This window comes from Crocodylus siamensis, chromosome 11, assembly GCF_052110815.1.
Source record: "Crocodylus siamensis isolate JL-2025a chromosome 11, ASM5211081v1, whole genome shotgun sequence".
NCBI classification, from domain to species: domain Eukaryota; kingdom Metazoa; phylum Chordata; order Crocodylia; family Crocodylidae; genus Crocodylus; species Crocodylus siamensis.
Window position 1 is genome coordinate 51933705 of NC_143405.1, and position 21079 is coordinate 51954783.

General features: G+C 45.0%; 1 protein-coding gene across 1 annotated transcript in view; it reads left to right on the plus strand.

The window, feature by feature from the left end:
• The window catches only part of PLXND1 (plexin D1), a 117637-nt gene that overhangs the window by 28405 nt on the left and 68153 nt on the right, over positions 1-21079 (plus strand). Inside the window, exons 2-8 of the mRNA XM_090021360.1 lie at positions 1738-1914; positions 7977-8108; positions 10649-10749; positions 11164-11293; positions 12940-13105; positions 15957-16065; positions 18755-18857. Of these exons, the coding sequence (XP_089877486.1) occupies positions 1738-1914; positions 7977-8108; positions 10649-10749; positions 11164-11293; positions 12940-13105; positions 15957-16065; positions 18755-18857 (918 nt within the window). The remainder of the gene's footprint in view (positions 1-1737; positions 1915-7976; positions 8109-10648; positions 10750-11163; positions 11294-12939; positions 13106-15956; positions 16066-18754; positions 18858-21079) is intronic.

Sequence of the window (21079 nt, forward strand, 5' to 3'; positions counted from 1 at the left end):
GATTTCCTGCACACAGTTTAAAGCAGAGCCTCCAGCCTGTGGGACTGCAGAACGGAGAGCAGTGGTAAAGGCTGTTGAGGGTAACGAGCTGTACAGACGATGCACATCAATCCCTTCAATCCAGTGATTGTCAGCTCATGTTCTCTTTTGACTCTGTGAAAGTAGGATGGTAACAGATTTCTAGCCCAGAGTTTTAGTATGCCCTGGGGCTGCTCCAGGATCCTCAGCACCCTGAAGAATTAAAATCTGTTGTCCCACTGGTCACATCTACTTGGTTGCTCCAGTGGCCTGCTGCTTTTCATTTCCAGTAGTCCAGTCCTGCTGTCTGTGAACAGGAACTTGCACCATGGATGGCTCATCATGATAAAAATCTGGATCTGGCTCAGTTAAGTCAGACAAAGTGTTGCTATTTGACTTTAGCAGAAGCAAGATCAGGCCCTAAATTTACAGTCCTCAGAACCTCAGCAAAGGTTGCATAGGTGGGTCTCTCCCCATCCAGACCACTTCGCACACCTGCAGGTGGGATCCTACAGGAAGATGGTATTTCAGATCTCTCTGTTTGAAGATTTCCATTTAGCCTTTTATGATTAGGAGACACAGAGAAAAATATTGCATTTAGGGTCCAAGCAGTTTCCAGCCTGGTGAGACTCTGCTCATTCCACAGTGGTAAACCCCCAGAACTGTACTTTATAATGGGCTGCAACTACTAAGTCAGTACACATTAGCAAATTGTAGTGCTTACAAGCAATAAAAATGATCCGTTTAAGAAACAGACCCTCAGCACTGAGGAAAACTCACTTGCAACACATTCAGATCTAACAAAAATCATTAAAAAGTCATTCTAAAACTGACCTGATTGGGCCCCTCCAGTTTTTTCTCGGTCTGGGACTTCTCTGTTCACATTGGCTTCACTAACAAGTCAGAGTGAGTTTTCTACCTGCCCAACTCTACAAACTCCACCAGGATTGTGAAAATCCAGCCAGACGTCTCCTGTTTTTTAATTGGAAATAAGCTGATAAATTTGATGATGCATGAACAGCATCCAGATCCCTCTCATTTATGTTTCACAGTGAAAACATGGGCTCCACTGCTGTTACCAGCGATGCAAATTGAAATGTTGCCATTGTCTTGAGCAGGAGGAGCCCAGTGTCTGGGTTTGGTTGTAAAGTCTGCAGATATGATCCGCAGGGACAAATCCTGGGGAAGTTTTCAAAGACGGTGGAACTGGCATTCCAGTAATGCGGAAGGCTAAACAAGGGTCTTCCCTTTTGTGTGCGTCATTGGGCCCCTCTGCTGAATCACCACAGCTGGTTGCAGAGTCTGTTAAGGTATATGGCTGTGTCACCTGGATCTGTTACTGTACAGGTGCACTCCCCAAATCCCTCACACTGGGGTCTGCAAGGGAGCTGCAGGCGAGCTGCTCTGTTGATATCCTGCGTCACGAGCAGAAGGATTCTGTTCCCACAGGTCATGCTAAAGGAAATCCATTTGCTTGGCCTTTGTGGTCCGGATTTGTGCCACAGAGAGCAGATCAGATGAATAAGGTGTCACTATTATAAGTATTTTCGCAACTGTAACCACTCATTTATATTCTCCTGCTTAATGTTTAGTGCTAAGGTTTCCCCTCAAACAGCATGTAGCCCAGGGTAGACTGTTTAACCTGAGCCAAAAAAGAATATTGCCGGCGAGAACGGTTTTATTTTTCTACAACGCTTTGACATGACTGTTTCTTTGCAGCTGCAGTCAGAACAGTTAGACTGCGGAGCAGCCCACCTCCAGCACCCTCTGGCCATCCTGAAACCCTTAAAGGCAACACCAGTGTTCAAGTACCATGGCCTCACTTCAGTGGCAGTTGCCAGCGTCAATAACTACACCGTTGTGTTTCTGGGCACGGCAAACGGAGGACTTCTGAAGGTAAAAGTAGCCTGTTACTCAAGAGATAAGAATTAAGGACTTGGGGGCATAGGCACTGACTTTTATTTTGGCTGGGGGCTGGCAGGCTTAAGATGATGGACATATGAAAAGTTTTACGCATTTCAAGTGACGCCCCTCTTCCTGAGGGGGTCCAGGGCCTTCAGACCCCCATGTACTTGGCACCCATGCTTGGGGGAATTAAAGATTGAGGGGTTGGCACCATAATATGGTGCCTTTTGCCTCAAACCCTCTTGTTTCTATATGGCTCTGTCACACAGATCTATTGGATGACAGTATCTGAATATTGTTGCCAGGCTCTTGTACGCAATTGTTTTCTCTGACCTCACGAGCTTGGTAGGTCCAGCTGGCTCAGCTCTTGGACAGGAGGTTGCCAAACTGCTCCTGGAGGCAGCAGGAAGTGGTTTTTGTGGTTCAGTCCCAGTATAACGTTAAAGGGCACTGCACTGCTGGAGGTGTCATCTTTCCTATACTTCATAAACAGAGGTCCCAAACACATGCGGGTACTAAAGATCTCAAGAGACTTTTTATGAGAGTGGAATTGTCCCTACTTGCATCCTGGTTAAGAGCCTACTCTGGTACTTTCCTTCTTGTGACTGAAATTCCCCCCGTACTTTCAGGTTTTGTTTCTGGATAGCAGAGCATTTGCTTCTGTCAGAAACACATTTTGTAGTAGTGCTGTACACTGTTAAACAACTGCTATGTTAAACACTGGCAGGGGGTCGGACTCGATGGTCCATTGAGGTCCCTTCCGACCCTAGCATCTATGAATCTATGTTCTCCTGCAGAGGTGGCTGTGAGGCTCAGGCAATGTGGCCAATTTGCTTTGAGATCCCTGGCTGAAAGGCACTAGCATTATTTCTGTGATTATTTGAAGCTGTTTGACAGTCTCTAAGGAATAATGGTCAGTCCATGGCTCAGTTACCCACAAAAAGCGATGTGCACAGCTCCCTATCATAGTCAGTGCCCTTGTTGGCCTCCTCAGCAAGAAGAGAACTATATTACCCTCAGATGTGTCTCTTCCCATTTGAGGCTGAGACCCACTGGCTGGGCAGGGTGACTTCCTACCCATGCTGCATCTTGCATTGTGTATAAGGACCTCTGTATTCGGGAATTTCAGTACTCATGAACTGTACTCATGGCAGTAGACATCACTTGGCAAAGCTCACTCTGAGCACAGGTTTTCATTTGACAAAAAAAGAAGTAATTGTCTGCTGCTTTAATCTATATGTGAGGTACATTGTCTGGTAATTGCCATCTGTTAATCGGTATTTAAGTCTACAGTATGATTGGGAGGTATTTATTAAAAGCCTGCACTTGAAATATTATTATACAGCATTTAATTGTTAGCAGTGCCCTCTAATAACATCTCCACTTGCTTTGATGGTACATAAAAGATCTGTGTAGACAGAAGACTCACTGAGGGGCACCTTTCCAATGTTAAACTCCACAGCAGGTGTGAATCCAAGCATATAATATACCTAATTGCTCTATTTCAAGCCATATACCCAAGGCAATGTAAAGCAACGCAATAGCCTTGATCAAGAGCCAAGATGCAGGGCCAGCATTTCAGTCACCTCAATGTTTGGGGTTTGTCAAAGGAAAGTTTAAATTCTAACCAATCACAGCAATTTGGTATAATCCCTGCATCAGTAAGTTCATAGAGGAGAAAGAGACCCTGGAGGAGAGATGAGGCTGGAATCTGCTTTATCTCAGCCTGGAGGTACTAGTACGTAATGGGGAATATTGGATCAAAATGCATGGGGAAAAGAAAACCAATCCAATTTCTCTCATTGCTTCCAAGTGCTCCTGGCAGAAAAGTGGGAAAATATCACAGAAAAACTCTGGTTTCTGCCTAGAGGGGCAGGTAATACAACAGGGCAGTAGGAAGTTGACATCATGGCCAGGTGCACAGGGCCTAGAGGGAAACACATACCACACGCAGCGCAGCTCCTGTTCACACAGTATTAACAGCTCTGCTTCCATTATCATATCAGAAAAAGGAGCCTTATCTGCCGAGTCTCCATTAGAGAGAGGCTCCTGGCTATTCTTTACTAGGATAATTTGCTCAGATAGCTCTAATCTAATTCTACAGCACAGCTGCATAACCAGAAGCCTTTTTACCTTCAGGGCTCCTTGTTATTTAGCCTGGGATACAAGATACTTTGTGAGTTATCATTCAGATTTGCTGTCCAAGAAAAGACAGCAAACGGGCAGAAGTGGCGCTTGACCGGCTCTCCTAGCAGCAATTAGGACTGCCAGTCATATGGGGAATTAATCAAATAGTCTGCAGAAGGGCACTTCACGGGGACCATTATCTGTGCCACATTCAATAGAGTCATTAGGGGAGAAAACAAGACTTGTTAAACAGCTAAGCTTGTAGTGTAATGGAAAAGAATGAGAGAGTCTAGCACCCACCGCAGGAGCATTGAGTTTTATGCTGACTCACCCTGATGCCAGGCATAAAAACTCAGAAGTTAAGTGGTATTTTGGTGGAATTTCTCTGAGGGTAAGCCAGGTTAGCTCCAGCTATCTCCAAGCTGGGAGTGTAAGATATCTTTCTGACAATGTGTACTCCACCCTTTTCCCCTAAAACGTTGCTCTATTGCTCAGCTGAGATAACAATTCTTGAAACCTTTTTTGTTATAAATGGGAGATGAACAACACGTCTTTCAGTATTGGTAGGACATAACACAGGTATTGAAGAAACTAGCTGAAAGACATACCCGAAACAAATAAAGCAGGAGCCACTGTGAATAGCAGAAAATCTAGTGAAAGAACACAGAAAGGTCAAAGCCAAAGGACTAGATAGTCTAGGGAATCTAATAGCGTGTGGGTTGTTAGAGAGAGGAGAAAGACTTTATAGTGGGATAAATCATCATGGGATAAACAGCGATGCGGAACAATAAAAAAATAACCCTCAAGAATAAGCTAAAGTATACTTGCAATACTGTGTAAGAGCTAACAGGGGAAAAGAAAGGGCCCCTGTCCATCATAAAAAAAGTGATGTGGTCTCCCATTGATTGGAAGTGAAGATATAAAAGGAAGACGGGCAGAACGTCGTGTGCTGGAATTAGAATGAACAACAAGGCCCAAGAGAAAGGAAGCAGCTGATTACTGGAGCCCCCACTCCTTGAAGAAGAGATGCAAGATGTGTTTAGGCAAATTAAGGACGGGAAGCCACCTGGTGCTGATTACAGACCAGCAGCACTCGGGGAAACTGGAAGACAGGAAAGGGTGGTATAGAGGAGGCTGCGTAGAAAGGCGTGGGGCTCTAAAGCCTGACTTTGAGATTGGAACTGCTGTGTTCATGCCAGTCCTCACAAATGATGACTTATGAAAGCGCAAGAATGATCGAACCATCAGCCTTATAAGCCACACAAAGAACATCTTACTTAATGTTATCAGAAGTAAACTCGCCAAGAAAATAAAAGAGAAAGCAGCTTCAGAAAGCCTGGTTTCAGAAAAGGTAGAGGAACAAAGAACCAAATCAATAACTTACAGATATTGAACATCATCCTGAACAGAGTATCACTTTTTCGTGTCTGTTTTGTCAATTATGCAGAAGGCTTTGACTGTGTTGATCATGAAATGCTGTCAGAAAGTGATGTGTGAAATGGGATTTCCTAAGCACATTGTGGAACTGATAATAACACTGTATATTGGCCAACCAGCATCAGTAAAAACATCAGTGGGTTTGGCAAGAAGGTTTAAGACTAGCTGTGGTGGTTGCCAAGGATGCATACTGTCTCCTCAACTTTTCAACGTACATACTAGGTCAGTAATAAGAGAAGGACCATAAGATTTTGTGGAAGAATTGAATTTGCAGGCTGTCATATAACCATCATATGGTCTGCAGATGATACTTCATTAATTTGTGGAAATGCAGAATAACAAAGAATATTAAGCAAATAAAAAAAATCAGTGTTAGGAAAGGTTTAGTACTGCATGGTAGTAATCATAATGATTAATGAGATACATGACCCAAATAACAAGGGAATTATTGATGCAGAAGCTATTGAAAAGATGTCAAGTTTTGATTATCTGGAATCTATGGTACATAATAAAGAAAGCAGTGATGAAAGCATCAGATAGAGGTTGACTGTTTGCAGAACAAGAACCCAATTTGGGAAGATCATAATGTCTCCATAAACCTTAACTTATGATTTTTGAGATTGGCAATGTTCTTGCTTGCAGCTCATGCTGCTGAGTACTGGAAAATAAAGAGAAAAGATTCCTTTGTGTTTTGCTTCTTTTGAAGACTGTTACAGGTCTTTTTATAAGGGAGAGAGACAAAGAACAAATGTGTAGGTACTTCAGAAAATTAGATGATTTCTTATTGTACAAAGCCACAATCTATAGACATAGAGCAAGTAATGAGTGCTTGGAGAAAGTTATACTCTATTATGACTTAAATGGAGAATCAGAAGATCCCCTGACTACTGCATCGATAACATCCAGCGCTCTGTGGAAAAGGTGCAGTTCAGAAAGTGCAATACTGTGCTGAATGGCGTCATACCCCTTGGCCTATTCAAACTCATATACACGGTAACATCATGCACCTGCAGTGGTGGAAACGGTACACTGTGTAGATTAGGGGCCATCTGTGTGTCGTCCAGCCCTGCTCTGAGTCTCCTACCCTGGCAACAGTGTTGGCAGCTCTGATGCCCTGTCTGAACTGGGAGTCCAATTGCTGGTGGGGCTCAACCGTTGTGGAGCAATCATAGAAATGTTATGAGGGCAAAAAATCTACTGCAGACAAGGGCAGTGAGGCATAGGAACCTAGGAATGGAGATCCTTGCAGGGTAAAAGCCCTTAGGAACGGCTAAAGCAGGGAAAGAAAACTTTGCTAGAAGAAGAAAATGCTGTTTTTATAGCTAAGGCACTGAGCTAAGAGTCAGGAGATCATTCCCAGACTTCTTGAGTGACCTCTGGCAAGTCCGTTAGTCCCTCATAAAATGGCAGTAGCAGCATTTCCCTTGTCCTACACTTTGTTTTAACTTATTCTGATAATAAGTTGTCACGTAAATGTATACATGACCTAGTACAAAGGGATGTTGATGTCAAGTGGACCTCTGGCTGCTGCTGGAACACAAATAATATGAATTAATAATGCTCATGTTTTGTTTCATTGTTTGAGTTTTCCATGAAGCCAGACCCCAGGAAGAGAGCACACGTAGTCCTCATTGTGAGCACACTTACTTTGCAAGGAGTAAAGCAGGAACTCCCCCTGCCTTCTGTGTGATTGTGGACCAACAATAGCCATCCCATGAAGCTGCATAGCCCCTCTGTTATTTCCTCTCCACGACTCCTCATTTAACCTGCTGGGACAAGAAAGATTGTCTGATGCACATCTGTCTCTTCCATCATTCCCCACAGTTTAGCTGGGGTTCGTGAGGCAGAGTACACTCCAGTTCACTTTCCCATAGCTGTCATGGTTCACTTGAGCTAAGATTCTTTCGGTCGGGAATGTGTGCATGCATGACTCACACGGGGAACAGAAGATCCCCTTTTATGCAGAAACTTCACTGATCTTCTCTGTTTTGATAAAGATTTGCAAGTAAATAATAATAATATTAATGTCCCCGTATCTGTGATGAGGGGCTAGTTCTGGTTTCACCGGCACTGGGGTTCTTCAGGGGTAATCCTGCTGTAGTGAGATGGAATCTCCCGGTCTGAGGTCAGAATCAAGGGCTGCAGGTCATTATAGTGGCAGGATCTTCTTCCTCCCACCGAAGAAAGTTTACTAAACAGGAGCGTTGGATGTGAGGCACTAGCTGGAGATCAGGAAGTCCTTGGTGTTTCCCCACAGGAGATGGGATTTGCTCACCCCGGCAGTAGTTCTTTGCCCCTCCTGCATGTTCTGTGTGCAAGGGAGTTGCTTCCCGCCACCCTGGAGGTCCCTGTATTCCAGGGAAGCTGTGCGTGTGCAGTTTACAAGCACTGTGGGATTAAAGATGCTGTGGAAATGTAAAGCCTTGCTAGTTCCCTCACCTCCCCCCTAACACTGGAAAATGATCTCAATGAATCATGTCTTGTTTTAGATCAACCTGAATGAAGCTATGAAGGTTGTCAGCAGGAAGTCAATTTCAGTGGCCTATGGGGAGCCTGTCCATCCCATCATGCAGTTCGATCCTTCCGATTCCAGCTACCTCTATCTCATGACATCCTATCAGGTAAGACTCATATGCTCCAGGTAAATTAGCCATTTGGCAATGTCTGTTTGACTTTACAGCCAGCATTAGCTGATGTTCTCTTAGCATCAGTGATGGGCAGGCATGGAAAACATTTAACCCAGCAGCTTCCAGATTAGGGATCAGGACCCCAGTTGGGGCAGCGTTAGATGGGGTGATGAGCCCCCAGGGAACCTAATTCCTCTAAGTCTGCAGTTTCCCTGCATGTGCAGGCACAGAGATATTGTGTCTTAGATGTTTTGTGGTAACTGTCCCTGTGCCTTATCTTGTAGTAAGTTAAAACTAAATTAGGTGATTTAGCTGTGTGTCATTTAGGAGTAAGCTGCCCCAGTTTGGTTATCCCTGTGGGCACAGCAATAGTAATGCAGAACAGTGGAGGGATAGTAAAGTTTCCTGTTAACTGTGGGAAAACAAACACATGCTACTGTTTGGGTATGGTCTGTATGTGGGGTCCCGACTGGAAGGATTTTGGCTGGCTTAGAAATTTGGTACAGATCAGGAATCCCTTTAAAGTATAACGCAAACCTTTCCAAAATTACCTCTGCCTTCGGGTTTGCATGTATGGGCTAGAAGTAACACAGGAGAAGACTTCTTTGTGAGATTTTTGGTGCCATTTCCTGTTGGCCAGGCTACAAATAGTCTGAGCACAGCCTAAGGATCTTGCATTCGTGTTTCAATCCGGACAGAACTTGGAAATACAGAAACTGAACAAAACCTGGGAATACTGAACAAACCCTGAAAATGTGTTGAGGAGTCTGAGCTTCAAAGTGCAGATCCAAGGGTTATAAAATTTGGGAAATGTTCCATTCTCCAGCTTTTGTTTCAGCTAGTTATGGAGACCAGATCCAAGAGCAAAATTCAGTTGTGGGTCTGAATTTTCTCAGGTTTCAGGGGGGTTGAGTTATAATTCATGCCAGCCCCATTTCAAATAAAAATGAATAAAAGTTCACCAAACTCTTGAACCTGAACAATTCACTGGAGTTTGGGGCAAGGGTTTGTGTTTCCTGTTACACAAATTGATTCACCCCTTGCTGTACAGGTAAAGATATAATATGCTGGGGAACATACTTTAAGCAATCACCTGTGAGACAGGCAGAACTAAGTAGATACCGATCTTTGACAGAAAGCTGAACAAGCCTTGATTAGAAACTTTAAGGATGCTTCTAACAGGTCACTTAAAGTGTTTCCTTGGGGTGGAGGGGAGCCGATTCTGAGGGCAGGTTTCACAGGACCGACCAACCTGCACGCTGAGCTGGAGGAGGGAAGCCCTTTCTTTGAAGAATGGTAAATAGTTCCCAGCAGCTCCAAGCATGAGGTCTGCGTTTGCCATCCGTCATGTGACTGGCTGAGGGGGAATGGAGTTCAGCACTTGCTGCCTTTCTGCCCCAAATTGCATTTTTATCTGATGAAAGAGATGCACAACCACTACTTTTCTACCTCAGAGTGATATTTTCCTGCCCTAATTCCCAGGAGACTAGTCATTAGCATTTGACACAACTTTCCCAGAGTTCCTGTTTAACTAAGACCTCAGACCCTTCCCACATTTCACAAGCACTTCCCAGCACACACAGATACGTGCTGTGGGCCTTATCCTGGACCAGTTAAAACCCTCAGGCCAGGGCCTCAGATTGTCTAGCTTGAGCCTTTCCTTTCCGTTAGGCCAGGTCCATTTGCTTTTCCAGCAGAATTTACATGTTGGGAAACTTAATGTGTGTGTGGAGGAGGCTGCATACCACATATGCGAGGGCAGGAAACCACAGAGGATAATGAGAGGAGGTGCTGGCCTGAGTGACCACTTGTGTGGGGTGCTCAGTGACTTCTGAGATCTGAGCGCTCTCAGCACCTTGCCATGTCAGCCCCTAAATTAACACATTACACACATCCTTCCCTACCTGAGGGGTTTGAATCCAGGAGAGAAAGCAGATAGGCAAATTCATTCCTCCAGCCTGAGGCAGAGCAAATGGCTCTTCCAGAACAAGTCAGCAGAGGTTCCTCTAACAGTGTTGCACATATGGCCTGGCAAGCAGATTTTTTGCATTCCCAGGAAAATTCTGGTCATTTTGTAAATATGCAAACATTGCTCAGCACTGTCTAGGAAGTATGAAAACTGAGCTTTTCACATTGGTAACCAAGAGATACGAGATGAAACAACAGTAAAAAATGTCTCCTCTAAACCATCAAACCACAATTGCTGTAATGTCTCCTGTCTTGCTGTTGTCCCCAAAAATGGGATGACAAGGGACAAAGGCCTTTCTAGACAGAGCTCCTGTTATTCACAGCACCGTGGAACAGAGTAGTGCAAGAGTCTGCCCATGACCCCAGCAGAGCAGAATTGCTCCCTGTTGCATATTTCTCAGTGCCTTGCCTAGCTGAATTTAAAAGACTGCTTCTGCCATTTGTACTGCTCATTACTGTTTGCAAGGGGTTTCCTTGCCCTTACCAAGAGGTGAGTGCACCCCCAAAATTTTAACTGTTTGATGACATCTTAAAGTATTTGGAAATAATAAAGGTCTGTTGCACAGATGACCCGGGTGAAGGTGGCTGTCTGTAACCAATATGCAACTTGCACGGAGTGCCTGGCTGCGGCTGATGCGTATTGTGGATGGTGCACAATGGAGACCAGGTAGGACTTGTGTCTTCTGTTGTGCATGCCTAGGAGACTTGCTCAAACAAAGCCAGTCAAATATTGCTTCGTTGTAAAGGCATGGGAGGGTTGTAACATTTGCCCCATCTTTCTTAGGTTGTCAAAACATGCACCCACAGCTATTATTCTCTCTTGTTCCAGATTCAGTCAGTGCACTCTAATCTTTTCCCAGCTGATGTGCATAGCTCCTATTGATGCTAACAAGAGTGCTCTTTTCATATCATGGGGATCATATCTACTAAATAGAGCCAGACGTATTCAGCTCAAATCTAGGGGTTGGAGAACTGGAAAGAGGACTCAAGATTACCTTAGGATCTTGTTTATAATTATCACAGCAGTTTTTTAACTGTTCTGACGATGTGCTACCATACATTGCATCTGTCTGTATTTCAGGTGCTCCCTGCAGCACGAATGTATGAATTCTGCTGAGTCAAATTTCTGGACGAGTGCAAGTGAGGGTGTGGAGCGCTGTCCCTCTATGACCATCCTGCCATCTGAAATTAATATTGAAGACACAAACTCGGTATGTCTAATGTAGACACTAATTAATAACACGCTGTAGGTCCTGGCACAGTCTGTGCTCCGTGCTCACAAATATGCTCACAAATACTCAGTTTAGAACAGGAGCTCTAGGCATGTTGCAAGCTGCACAACCATTTTGCCAGACTGGTCCCATCTGATGTTCTTGTCAGTGCCAGTGACTTCCCACTGCTTTGCTTCTAGCTGTGAGACTGGTCAGTTGAGGATCCTCAGCATTATTTACACTGCAGGACTGAGGCAAAGTTTTTAACAGCTCCTAAATTCTGTTTTCAGAAGTGATTTATTCCCACAGGCACACATTCAGGAGGACTGTTAAATCATAAAGCCCTTCTGAAGATAGGATTTAGACTCTTAAGTCACTTTAGGTATTTAAAGCAGGGCAGCAGAGTGCTCAGTCGTACTGCTGAGGAAATCAACCTCGCCCACAAACTCTTTCTCTGCGCTGGACAGGAGGGGTGAGAATGTCATGGAAGCACCGTTAGCATCAGGCTCAAAGCTGGGGTGTCCAGCATGCGCAGAGCAGCAGCTTAAGGCACTTCCAGGGTATCCTCACTGGCTCTGTCCTTTTGTTTAAACTTTTTTTATAAAACTCTCTCTCTTTCCCCCAAAAACTATTTTTTCAGTGAATGAGAAGCTCACGCACAAGTTCTGGCTTTGTATCTCCATGCCTGGGCACAGCAGGGTTGAAGGGTGGCTGTCTGCATCTCATTTTCATCACAGTATTGGATCTTCAGCAAACTTGTGTCTAGTGATATTTAGAGACAGTGCAGTGCTTCAGAGTTTGCATCTGTCACTGAGCTTCCCCACAGCTCAGGGGAAGTGTTCAGAGACTGGTTTGAGCTTGGCCATATCCACAAAAACCACAGGAGACTCATTGGTATCAAAAAGGAAAAACCTTTTACGGAGCCAGACTGTCTGCTGGTGTAACCCTAGGGCTGCAGTGGAGTTCTGTTTGTGAAGATGTTAGTCCTTGTTTTAAGATCAGGTACAAGAGGAAAGTGCCTCTCTTGAAGCCTTCCATTCCTTGAGCTGCTCCTGCATCAACATTCAAAATAGAAAATGAACCAAGAAAAATATGCTTGGATTGCCCTATGGAAAGCATCAGCCCTCCAGCCAGAATGGCGTAGCTAGCACAGCTGCCCTGCCTGCTTCCCTTACCTTCCTTGAGGAACTCATCTCTCATGTGTGGTGGGGAGACCACGAACTATGTGGTCTCCTCAGTGGGAGTAGATGGGTGTGCTTGGCATGTGCCTATTATACAGGTTGGTACCAGCCTGAAAATCAAGATGTGATGGCAGAGCAGGTAATATAATAGAACGGGAGCAGTTCAGAGTTACATAGTGACACGCATGCTTAGCTGTGTTTGTGTTTGAGCACCCATATGGATAAAGAAATCCTATGGTTCATTTCTAATGTTGGACTGTAAATATACCCTATATATTTGCTATGGAAAGAACAGGAAACTATAGTGGCAAAGTTTGTATTACTATGGCAATTTCTCATGTGCAGTAGATTTTTTTTTGCTGAGCTGGTTAGTTTTTAAGGAGCTTAAATAACCTCATCAAAGTCTTGTAGTCATTTTCCATAGTCATTTCTATAGCATTAATTGAACTTTTCATCCAAATTTAGGGCACGATAATCCAACTAAATGGAAGTATCCCAATGCTGAACGGAACAGAGATGTTTTGTGATTATGGAAATAATATCTACACAGTAGCCAGAGCTGCCTCAAATGATATAATTTATTGTGATCTTTTTCCAAGAGAGAAATATCCAGCATTCCCACCCAATCAAGGTATGTAACAAAGAACTAACTTTTAGCAGATGCCAAATGCTCTTTTATGGAAGCAATTTTTAAATTTCTTTTATTGGTACAGCAGCTAAGAGATCATTTTTTTGCAAATAATGCTATTTATAGAAAACCTTAAAAAGAAGAGCTAAGCAGTTTCAGCAGTGTATAAAATGTCACACTGTAATCACTGGTGAATGTTCATGAAAGGTTTCTACTATCCTAACATGAGTTGATAGTGTTTTCAAAAACATCTTTTTAACTGATGAAATTTAAAAGCCAATTCAGGTAGTTGCCAGTGCTGCTTGCATAAAATGCCCTCTTTTTTTTTAGTTTTCTATTACAAGGTTCATAAATCTACAGGCCTGAGTCCACAAAAAAAACCCCAAACCATTCTTTCAGTTGTAATCATTGTGGTGGGCCAGTGGGGGGTGCTCCTGCGTTGAGCCACCCACCTCGCTGCACCTGCCCATCTTCCAGACTCCGAGTGCCTCCCTGGGGGCACCTCATGTCTGGCCGAAACCCCTTCCTGGAGCACACCTGCTAGCCTGGGGATAACACTGCCACCACCCAGGGATGGGCTTGTTTCTGGCTCTGTGCACCCTGGGAAACACAGGCCTAGTAGCCCTCGAGGGTACTTGACTCTCACTGCAAGCACTTGGGGGTGCTTCCCTCAATCAGAAGCACAAGTAGTGGTCTCCCCTAGTCAGCCAAACTGAGGGGACCCCAAGGCATAGTCTAGACTCATACCCAATAAGTCTCCCACGCTAGGTACAAAGGAGAACTTTACTGGTTACAAGGGGTAGGGCTGGAATAAGGTACAGGGTAGAGCAATATCAGAGAAATCCCATAGAGCAAACTGGCATGGGTTGGTAGCCTCTGATCATGCATCTGAGTTACTGCAAGCTATAGCTAGTTAGATCTCAGGTAGCTTACTCACAAGTATCATCCAGAGGCAGGTGGAGATTGCCTCTGGAGGGGGAAATCACGAGTTTTGAGGGAGAGAGCAAGTTTCAGATGGTCCAGCTCTTTTCTCTCTCTCTCTCTCTTCCCCCCCCACTCCACATGGATGCTGCCCCCTCCTCCTGGGCACTCCTTAACTTATGTAGCCCTTATGACCTCATTTACCTGGTCCAATGGAGCCCAGCACCTGTTGGCTGTCAGCCAACCAATTTGAAATGCATCACTAGTTGCTGGGCAGACTTACAGTCCCTAACTCCCCAGGGAGCCCAAACCTCTCACCCAGGTATGTGATGCCAGTCCCGTAGGCAGGGGGAGCAGGTTTCCCCCCTCCCCCAGGAATGTATCCAGCCCAGGCTACCTAAAGAGATAGGGTAAGGTGTGTACCCTCTGCAGGGCCTATCCTAACCAAATTGTCACAGAGCAGAGTTTTTGGAGAGAAACAGAGATGGCCTTCTGCCACAATCATTACTATTTGACATCCTTTCTACATGCACGTTACACTGCTGAAGCAAAGCTAAAGTGGGATCTGAGACAACTCAGGAACTCCAATCCCATTTTCACACTGTTCCTTCCAGTAGACTAAAACTAAAATCTTCAAGCATGGCCTCTTGTTCTGCATGCCTCCAAAATTGGGTGCCCAGCTGGAGACTGCTGGAGCCTGAATTTCAAAATGCTGAACATCTACAGTCCCACTGGAAGCCAGTGAGAATTCTTGATGCCCATTTGCCTTTGCAAATCAGGCCTGGTCAGTACCATAGCAAGGTAGGGGGGAGCGAGGCGACTGCCCTGGGCACCAAAGCAAAGGGGCGCCAAGAGGCACTGCCCAGCTGGGGCAGGGAGTGAGACGGAGCAGCAAGCAGCTCGTTTGTGGGGGGTGCCGGGATGGGGGGAAGGAGGGACCCACCTCTATGTGCACCCCCGGGTAAGTATGGGGGGTGCCCCCCAGATCTGTGCGCAGGGTGAGGGTGAGGGTGGGCTGCTGCTGCAGGCTTTCCCCAGACACCAGACTTCTTTGCTACAGCACTGGGCCTGAGGTTTCTGATGCTGACTGCTCAAAACTGAGGCATCCAAAGTTTGTAACTGCTTTTGAAAAGTAGGGCCATCATTTTCAGAAGCACTCATTATTGGCCTGCTTGCTCCACTGAACTCACCAGAGCTTTAATTGATGACTTCAATAGGAACAACACAAAAACTTAACCCATAGCAAGGCAGGTTTAAGAAAAGACATTGCTCTTCTCTCTGGCTGTAGGAAGCTTACAAGTTAATTAAGTCCTTTGCATTTTTGTTTATAGCAATGTCCAAACTAATTTCTGGAATCTAAGCTATTGATTTATTATGCGTCTCCAGGAATAAGAATTGACTCTCCACCTAGGTGCATTTATCGTTAGATTGCAAGAAAATTAAGCAATTAAGTAAAACAGCCAGAGGAATGTAGTGTACAAATGTTACTAGTCAAAAAAGGGGATCTTTTATTATTTTCTACCAATTTGTCGTTGCTGAGAAAATGAGTTGGGGTTTAAAAGATGTTAACTGAAATGTTTTAATTAATGTATTTTTAAATGCCATTTAGCACCTAGTGTAGACAAAGCTGCTAATTAACTTTGCTTATTGACACTTGCACGGTGCTTGGGAATGTTTTGATAAAGTTCTGAAGCTTTCTTCTTACTGTGGATGGCTGTGTTGTAAGGCCTTGATTTGAGAGCACAGGGTTTAAAGTCAGAGGGCAAAGGGTGAAAGTATGTCCAAACTCTGTGAGGCAGCCCAGAGGAAACTCCAGAGAAAACAACCACCGATGTGGACGCTTGTTTTCTCAGAAGCTCATTGTGTCCTCTAAGCCTGAGTGCTGAAGAGAACCTCTCTTACAGTCCAATTTTCTTTGGCTTGCCTGTTTCAGACCACGTGATCATTGAAACTGCACTCCGAGTCAACGGGAAAAATATTGTCTGGACCAATTTCACCATCTATGATTGCAAAAGAACTGGCAACGTTTACCCCAAGACAGCGTAAGTGATGGTCTCCATGTAGCTGAATTAAAGCAGCAGGAGGAAGGAGCTGGAGGTGGGAAACCAGGCAGAGCGTTGACAAGCAGTAGGTTGCTCTGCATTGCCTCGGGTTTGAGCACTGACTGCAGTGGAGCTCAACTTCCCTGGCCCTGCGAGCCCAATGAGTCACACGGGGCTGGTCCACGGGCCAAATTCCTCACCAGGTCAATGCACAGGTGTGATCCAGTGCAACCCCTCTGCGCCAGCCCAACTCTGCACAGTCTAGCACACAAAGTCATGTCATCCAGCCCACAGGTCTCCCCATGGGCCCTAATGTTTGGCAGCAGGGGAATTGTAGCAGTGTTAATTGCTCCCCTGGCCATTGTTCCCCCACCACCAAATTTCCAGACCCATGCAGAGCCCCATGGGCCTGATGGCATAGCTTTGTGTGCTGCCTGCAGGCCAGAGGTTGAGTACCACTGCACCAGGGGAACCGAGTAAACTGAACAATTCAGAGAAGTGTGTGTGCATAGTCCGAGAGCCCTTACTGTGTGGGGTTAATTGAGTGAGAGGAGTCTTCCTGCCAGCAGGACCGTTTGAATCCTGGGCAGGCTTTGGCAGGATAGAGACTGTGGCTTGCCAGGGATTTACAAAGAAAGGGTCCTAGCAGCTTCTCAAGCCATCTGGACATTTCGATATAGCTTGGCTTCTTCTTGTTATTTTTTTTAAAACATGAATAATATTTTTATTTGAAAGATTTTTTAATTAACCCTTAGATTGCTGGCTGATATCCAAGTTTTTAGTGCTCATTGTCTAATCTGTTTGTGCATCTAATATATGGGAAGGGTGCACACAGAGGGATCTGGGGTAAATTAATTTAATCTTATCTAAATGAATCTCTGGAGTTTATAGAAACTTTAGCACCATAATATAATCAGACCTTGGAAGTGTCCTCTCCCTTGCGGCCTGGGCAGTATCTTAGGGTTTTGTGGAGGTGTCTAGAGGATGCTTTATTGAGGAGAGGAAGGGTTTCTGGCTGTGAGGAGAAAATGCAAGAGCTGAAAATACGAGAGCTGAACTCATGCCTTCAGATTGCCGGTGGACTGTCATCCGCTCACCCGCATTTTCCCCATAGAAAGCTCATCGTCTCATGGCTGCCTCTGACACATTCCTCTGCCAGTTCCTGACCTCAAGCTGGAAACCACCCTGGTATGAGGAGGAGTCATGGCAGGAAGCAGGGTCTAGGGTACAAACAAACAGGCTTGAAGCCCAGAGCCATTTTCTGCAGTGATTTAAGCCAGCAGCACATGGCTATTTGGCTGCTGGATGTGGGGGACCTTTTAGTGGGTGTGGAAGAGTCAAGAAAGGGTTGAGAAGATGGATGAGGCCTCACTGGGGACAGCAAAGAGAGTCAGAGCAGGAGTCAGGCAGTTTTAGGACAAGCAGTGTCTTTGTCCTTGGCTCCCATCCCTCTTCTTATAGTCTTCAGGGGTGGATAAGTTTGTCCTCTAGCTTTTAAGAGTTCAACCTAGACACAGTTGAACAACAACCAGTCCATACATTTGACATGGTTGAGACATATCTTCTACATTTCCAGAGCTGCATGGGAACAGCCACATAGTTGTCAGTCAATTTACTGGGGCTACCCCCTGGATTTGATCCTTGGAATTTGACGTGAATTTTCAAAGGTAGAGCAACATAGCTTAGTTACTGTGGGCACGTATACACGTGCTCCAGGGTGAGTACTGGGGGGCATTTTAATTAGAGCAGCTCTTGAGAGCCCACAACCTCTTGTGTATTCAGCATCCCTCATTTCAAAATGGCAGCAGGGATGCGTTAACTAAAGCTTGTTCGACAAGCTGTAGTTAAAACACCCCAGCCACCATTTTGAATCATAGGGATGTTGAATACATGAGATGCTGCAGCACACCGGAGCGTTCTGGTTAGAACAGTCCAGCAGACTCGATTAATTGAGTCTACTCTGACGAGTTTGAATCACAGCGTATTGGCGCAAGTACTAAAGGGCCCTGTGACACCAATGCCCACTCTGTACAAAGTCATTGCAAGAGGCAGATAAGCCAGTGCACTGACTTTGCCTGACTTAATGGAAAAATTCAGCGTAAAAAACATGGTTAAAACAGGGAAAGAATCAAAGAGCATCTGCTGTCAAAGGAGCTCTCTGTAGCCTAGAGCTTTTGGGTGTGGGATGGCCTCTTTTAATGGCATTGCCATCTCTATTTGTTTGTAAATAAATCTTTCCCCACCTTGAGGCAGGCTCAGAGGAATAGATTGCTAGAAATCAGTCCCAAGCCCCTGCCCCTGGGACTCGAGCACTAGCTTAGCCCTCCACCAGGCCACAGCTGTTCAGGGAAGGCAGTGGCAAGGAAGGCCACCAGTGGTAGAAGGTCTTCCTCCCCTTACTTGACACTCTTCCATCATGAGCCATGGCCTGGTGGAGGGCTGAGCTAGTGCTTGGTTCCTAGTGCTGGGGGTTTGAGCCTGAGTCCTGACATAGACTCAGTAGGACCTTCTGTGGCTCTGTAGTCCTCATAGATAAAGGGCAGTGCTGATTTTCAGTGAGTAGATTTGTCCTACAGACCGTAAAAAACACAACATAGTGGTGAGAAGTGCATGTGAAGCTATAACCTGACACTTAAGGACCAAAATCTGTGCAGTCTTTAAAAGGTGAAGATGATCTTATGTATTCCAGGTGTACCAACTGTCTCTCGACTAAATGGAAGTGCTACTGGTGCTCCAGGAGATACACCTGCGTTTCCAATTCCTCAGAGTGTGAGGATGCTCTACATGTGAAGGTAAGGAACATCACACTTTGCTGTTGGAAATGATCTCATCTCTTTGCTGCATCATATCTATGGGGTTTTTTTTCCCTTTTCCTGGGGGAAAGACAGCTGGGAGTGGTTGCTGTCGGCTTTAGAAGTCAGTTTAGGAAATGGAGAGGATTAAGGGTCTCTGACTTGCCGCTCAGCCTTCATTATGCTGCTAAGGTCACTTCATCGTGGTTTGCCTCAGATTCCCAAGTGTAAAATGAAAGTTATAATGCTTATCTACTCTGTGACATACATGGTGATTTGTAGATGGGAAGCTGTCAGCGCACAGTAGCAGTGGCGTTCTGTATGCCGGCGTGCTCTTGGGTTCTGTCTCTGTGGAGCACTGTCTGGATGGATTAGGACAGGGGTGGGCAACCTGTGGCCTGTAGGATGGATTTAGCCCACCAAACAATTGGATCTGGCCCATGAAACCAGGACATCGGTGACTGGTTGGTGGTGGCCAGGGGGAGCAGTGTGATGATCAGGTTGGAAGTGGCAGCTCACTTTCGGATGCTACTTCATAAAAGTTGCCCACCATTCCTAGAAGGACGTCGATCCCTGCTTTAGGACATGGAATATACAACCTCTGGTGTCAAAATCACCTGTTTGAACCTGTCTTCATTTAGTAACAATAGATTTAGGACTTTTGTAGCCCCTACCCTTGGGCAAATAAGTATTCTTTACAGATGGGAAAACTGAGGTAAAGTAACTTGCCCAAGGGCACATAAGAGAGTTGGTAGCAGAGTTGGGGTAGAGCCCAGTAGTTCTTAGCTGCTGTGTTAGGTCACACTGTCATGTCAAGTAGTAACTGGAAGTGTTTATGCTAGGATGGCTGTTCACTGAGCTGTGCAAAGTGGTGTTGTGGTCTCAGATTCCCCTTCCCGGGCACATTACAAAACCGTGTGGCACCCACACACCAGCTGACACCTTTGTTAGCAGCTGCAGCTGGAGGGGTAAGACTTGGTGCTGGAATGGAGGCTAGTCTGCCCTCTTCTTCCTAGAAAGGCTTAGGAAGGAGGGATAAGAGTGTGATAAAGCCAGGAAAGCATACACTGTGTTATACTCATAGCTAGAGAGTTCATTTTCCTGCGCTTTCAGTCCAGCACCTTTCCTCAGTTTATCTCTGGGTCTCTAAGGAGTGCGTGAATGTGTGATTCATAACAAGGTAAATAGTCATCCATGTGGAGGGTATTTCCAGGGAAAGTATTAAGCTTTCCTGGTCATTTTAGCAGGCTTTGTCTCTTGGCTCTGTATTACCATTCAGAATTGGAGCGATGCCTTTATTTCCAGGTATCCTGGGATGCCTGGGCTTAAGCAATAAAATAAATGTAGCGCTGCTTTACAATTCATTTAGCTTTTACTAGGCTGTTGTGGTACGTTAATAAAATGGCAGCTAACTTGCTAGAGCAACATTGGCAAGTGCTGGTCTACAGAAGAAAAAGACCATTTTCCAGATCACAGACAGCCGGCATGCTCCTGCTTCTGAAATTTAAATTGAAGTTAATTTAAATAAAATTGGCCTTTCAGCAATCAGTCTACCATACACCAAAGCCAAGCTTCCACATTTTAAATTGAATATTTCTTTGGCACTGGTGTTGGGGCCTCTTTCAAGTGTATTCAGATTCCCTTTGCTTGTTACCTTTATGCACTCTTGCTTCTCTGTCAGATTTTCCATTCTCACCTTCCAGACTTGACCTCAGAGATCTGATTGCTGTGCATCTGCATCCCTTTGTCTCCTAACTCTCTTTATGGAAGTTAGTGGAACACTGAGAATTCATTAAGCAAGTGAGGCAGATATGATGAATACAAAGCAACTTTATCTTACACAATGCTTTCTATATCAAAACAGTGTGAAAGGCTTCCTGTGCATGTTGGGTCACAGCTGGTCAAGTATTCTTTGAGAATAATATTCCTGGGAGATTTACCTTTTTTCCTGATTGTGAACCATTTGTGAAGAGATTTTGATTTTTACAGATCTCTGAGCTGTTTGTAATTCCTGTGCAGTTTAAAATCGCAGCCCTGGCTTTGTTCATGACTTGTCGCCCAGGGCCGCATTTTCAAATGTGCTCAGCATGCTGTATGCTGTGCCTATTTGAAAACCCAGCCATTTGTTTTGCTGCCTAGATGGGAGCTCAGCTCCTTTGAAAATCTGGCCTAGTGGACTATGTGCTATTTGTTCTGTGGGATTGGGCGCTGAAATCACGTGA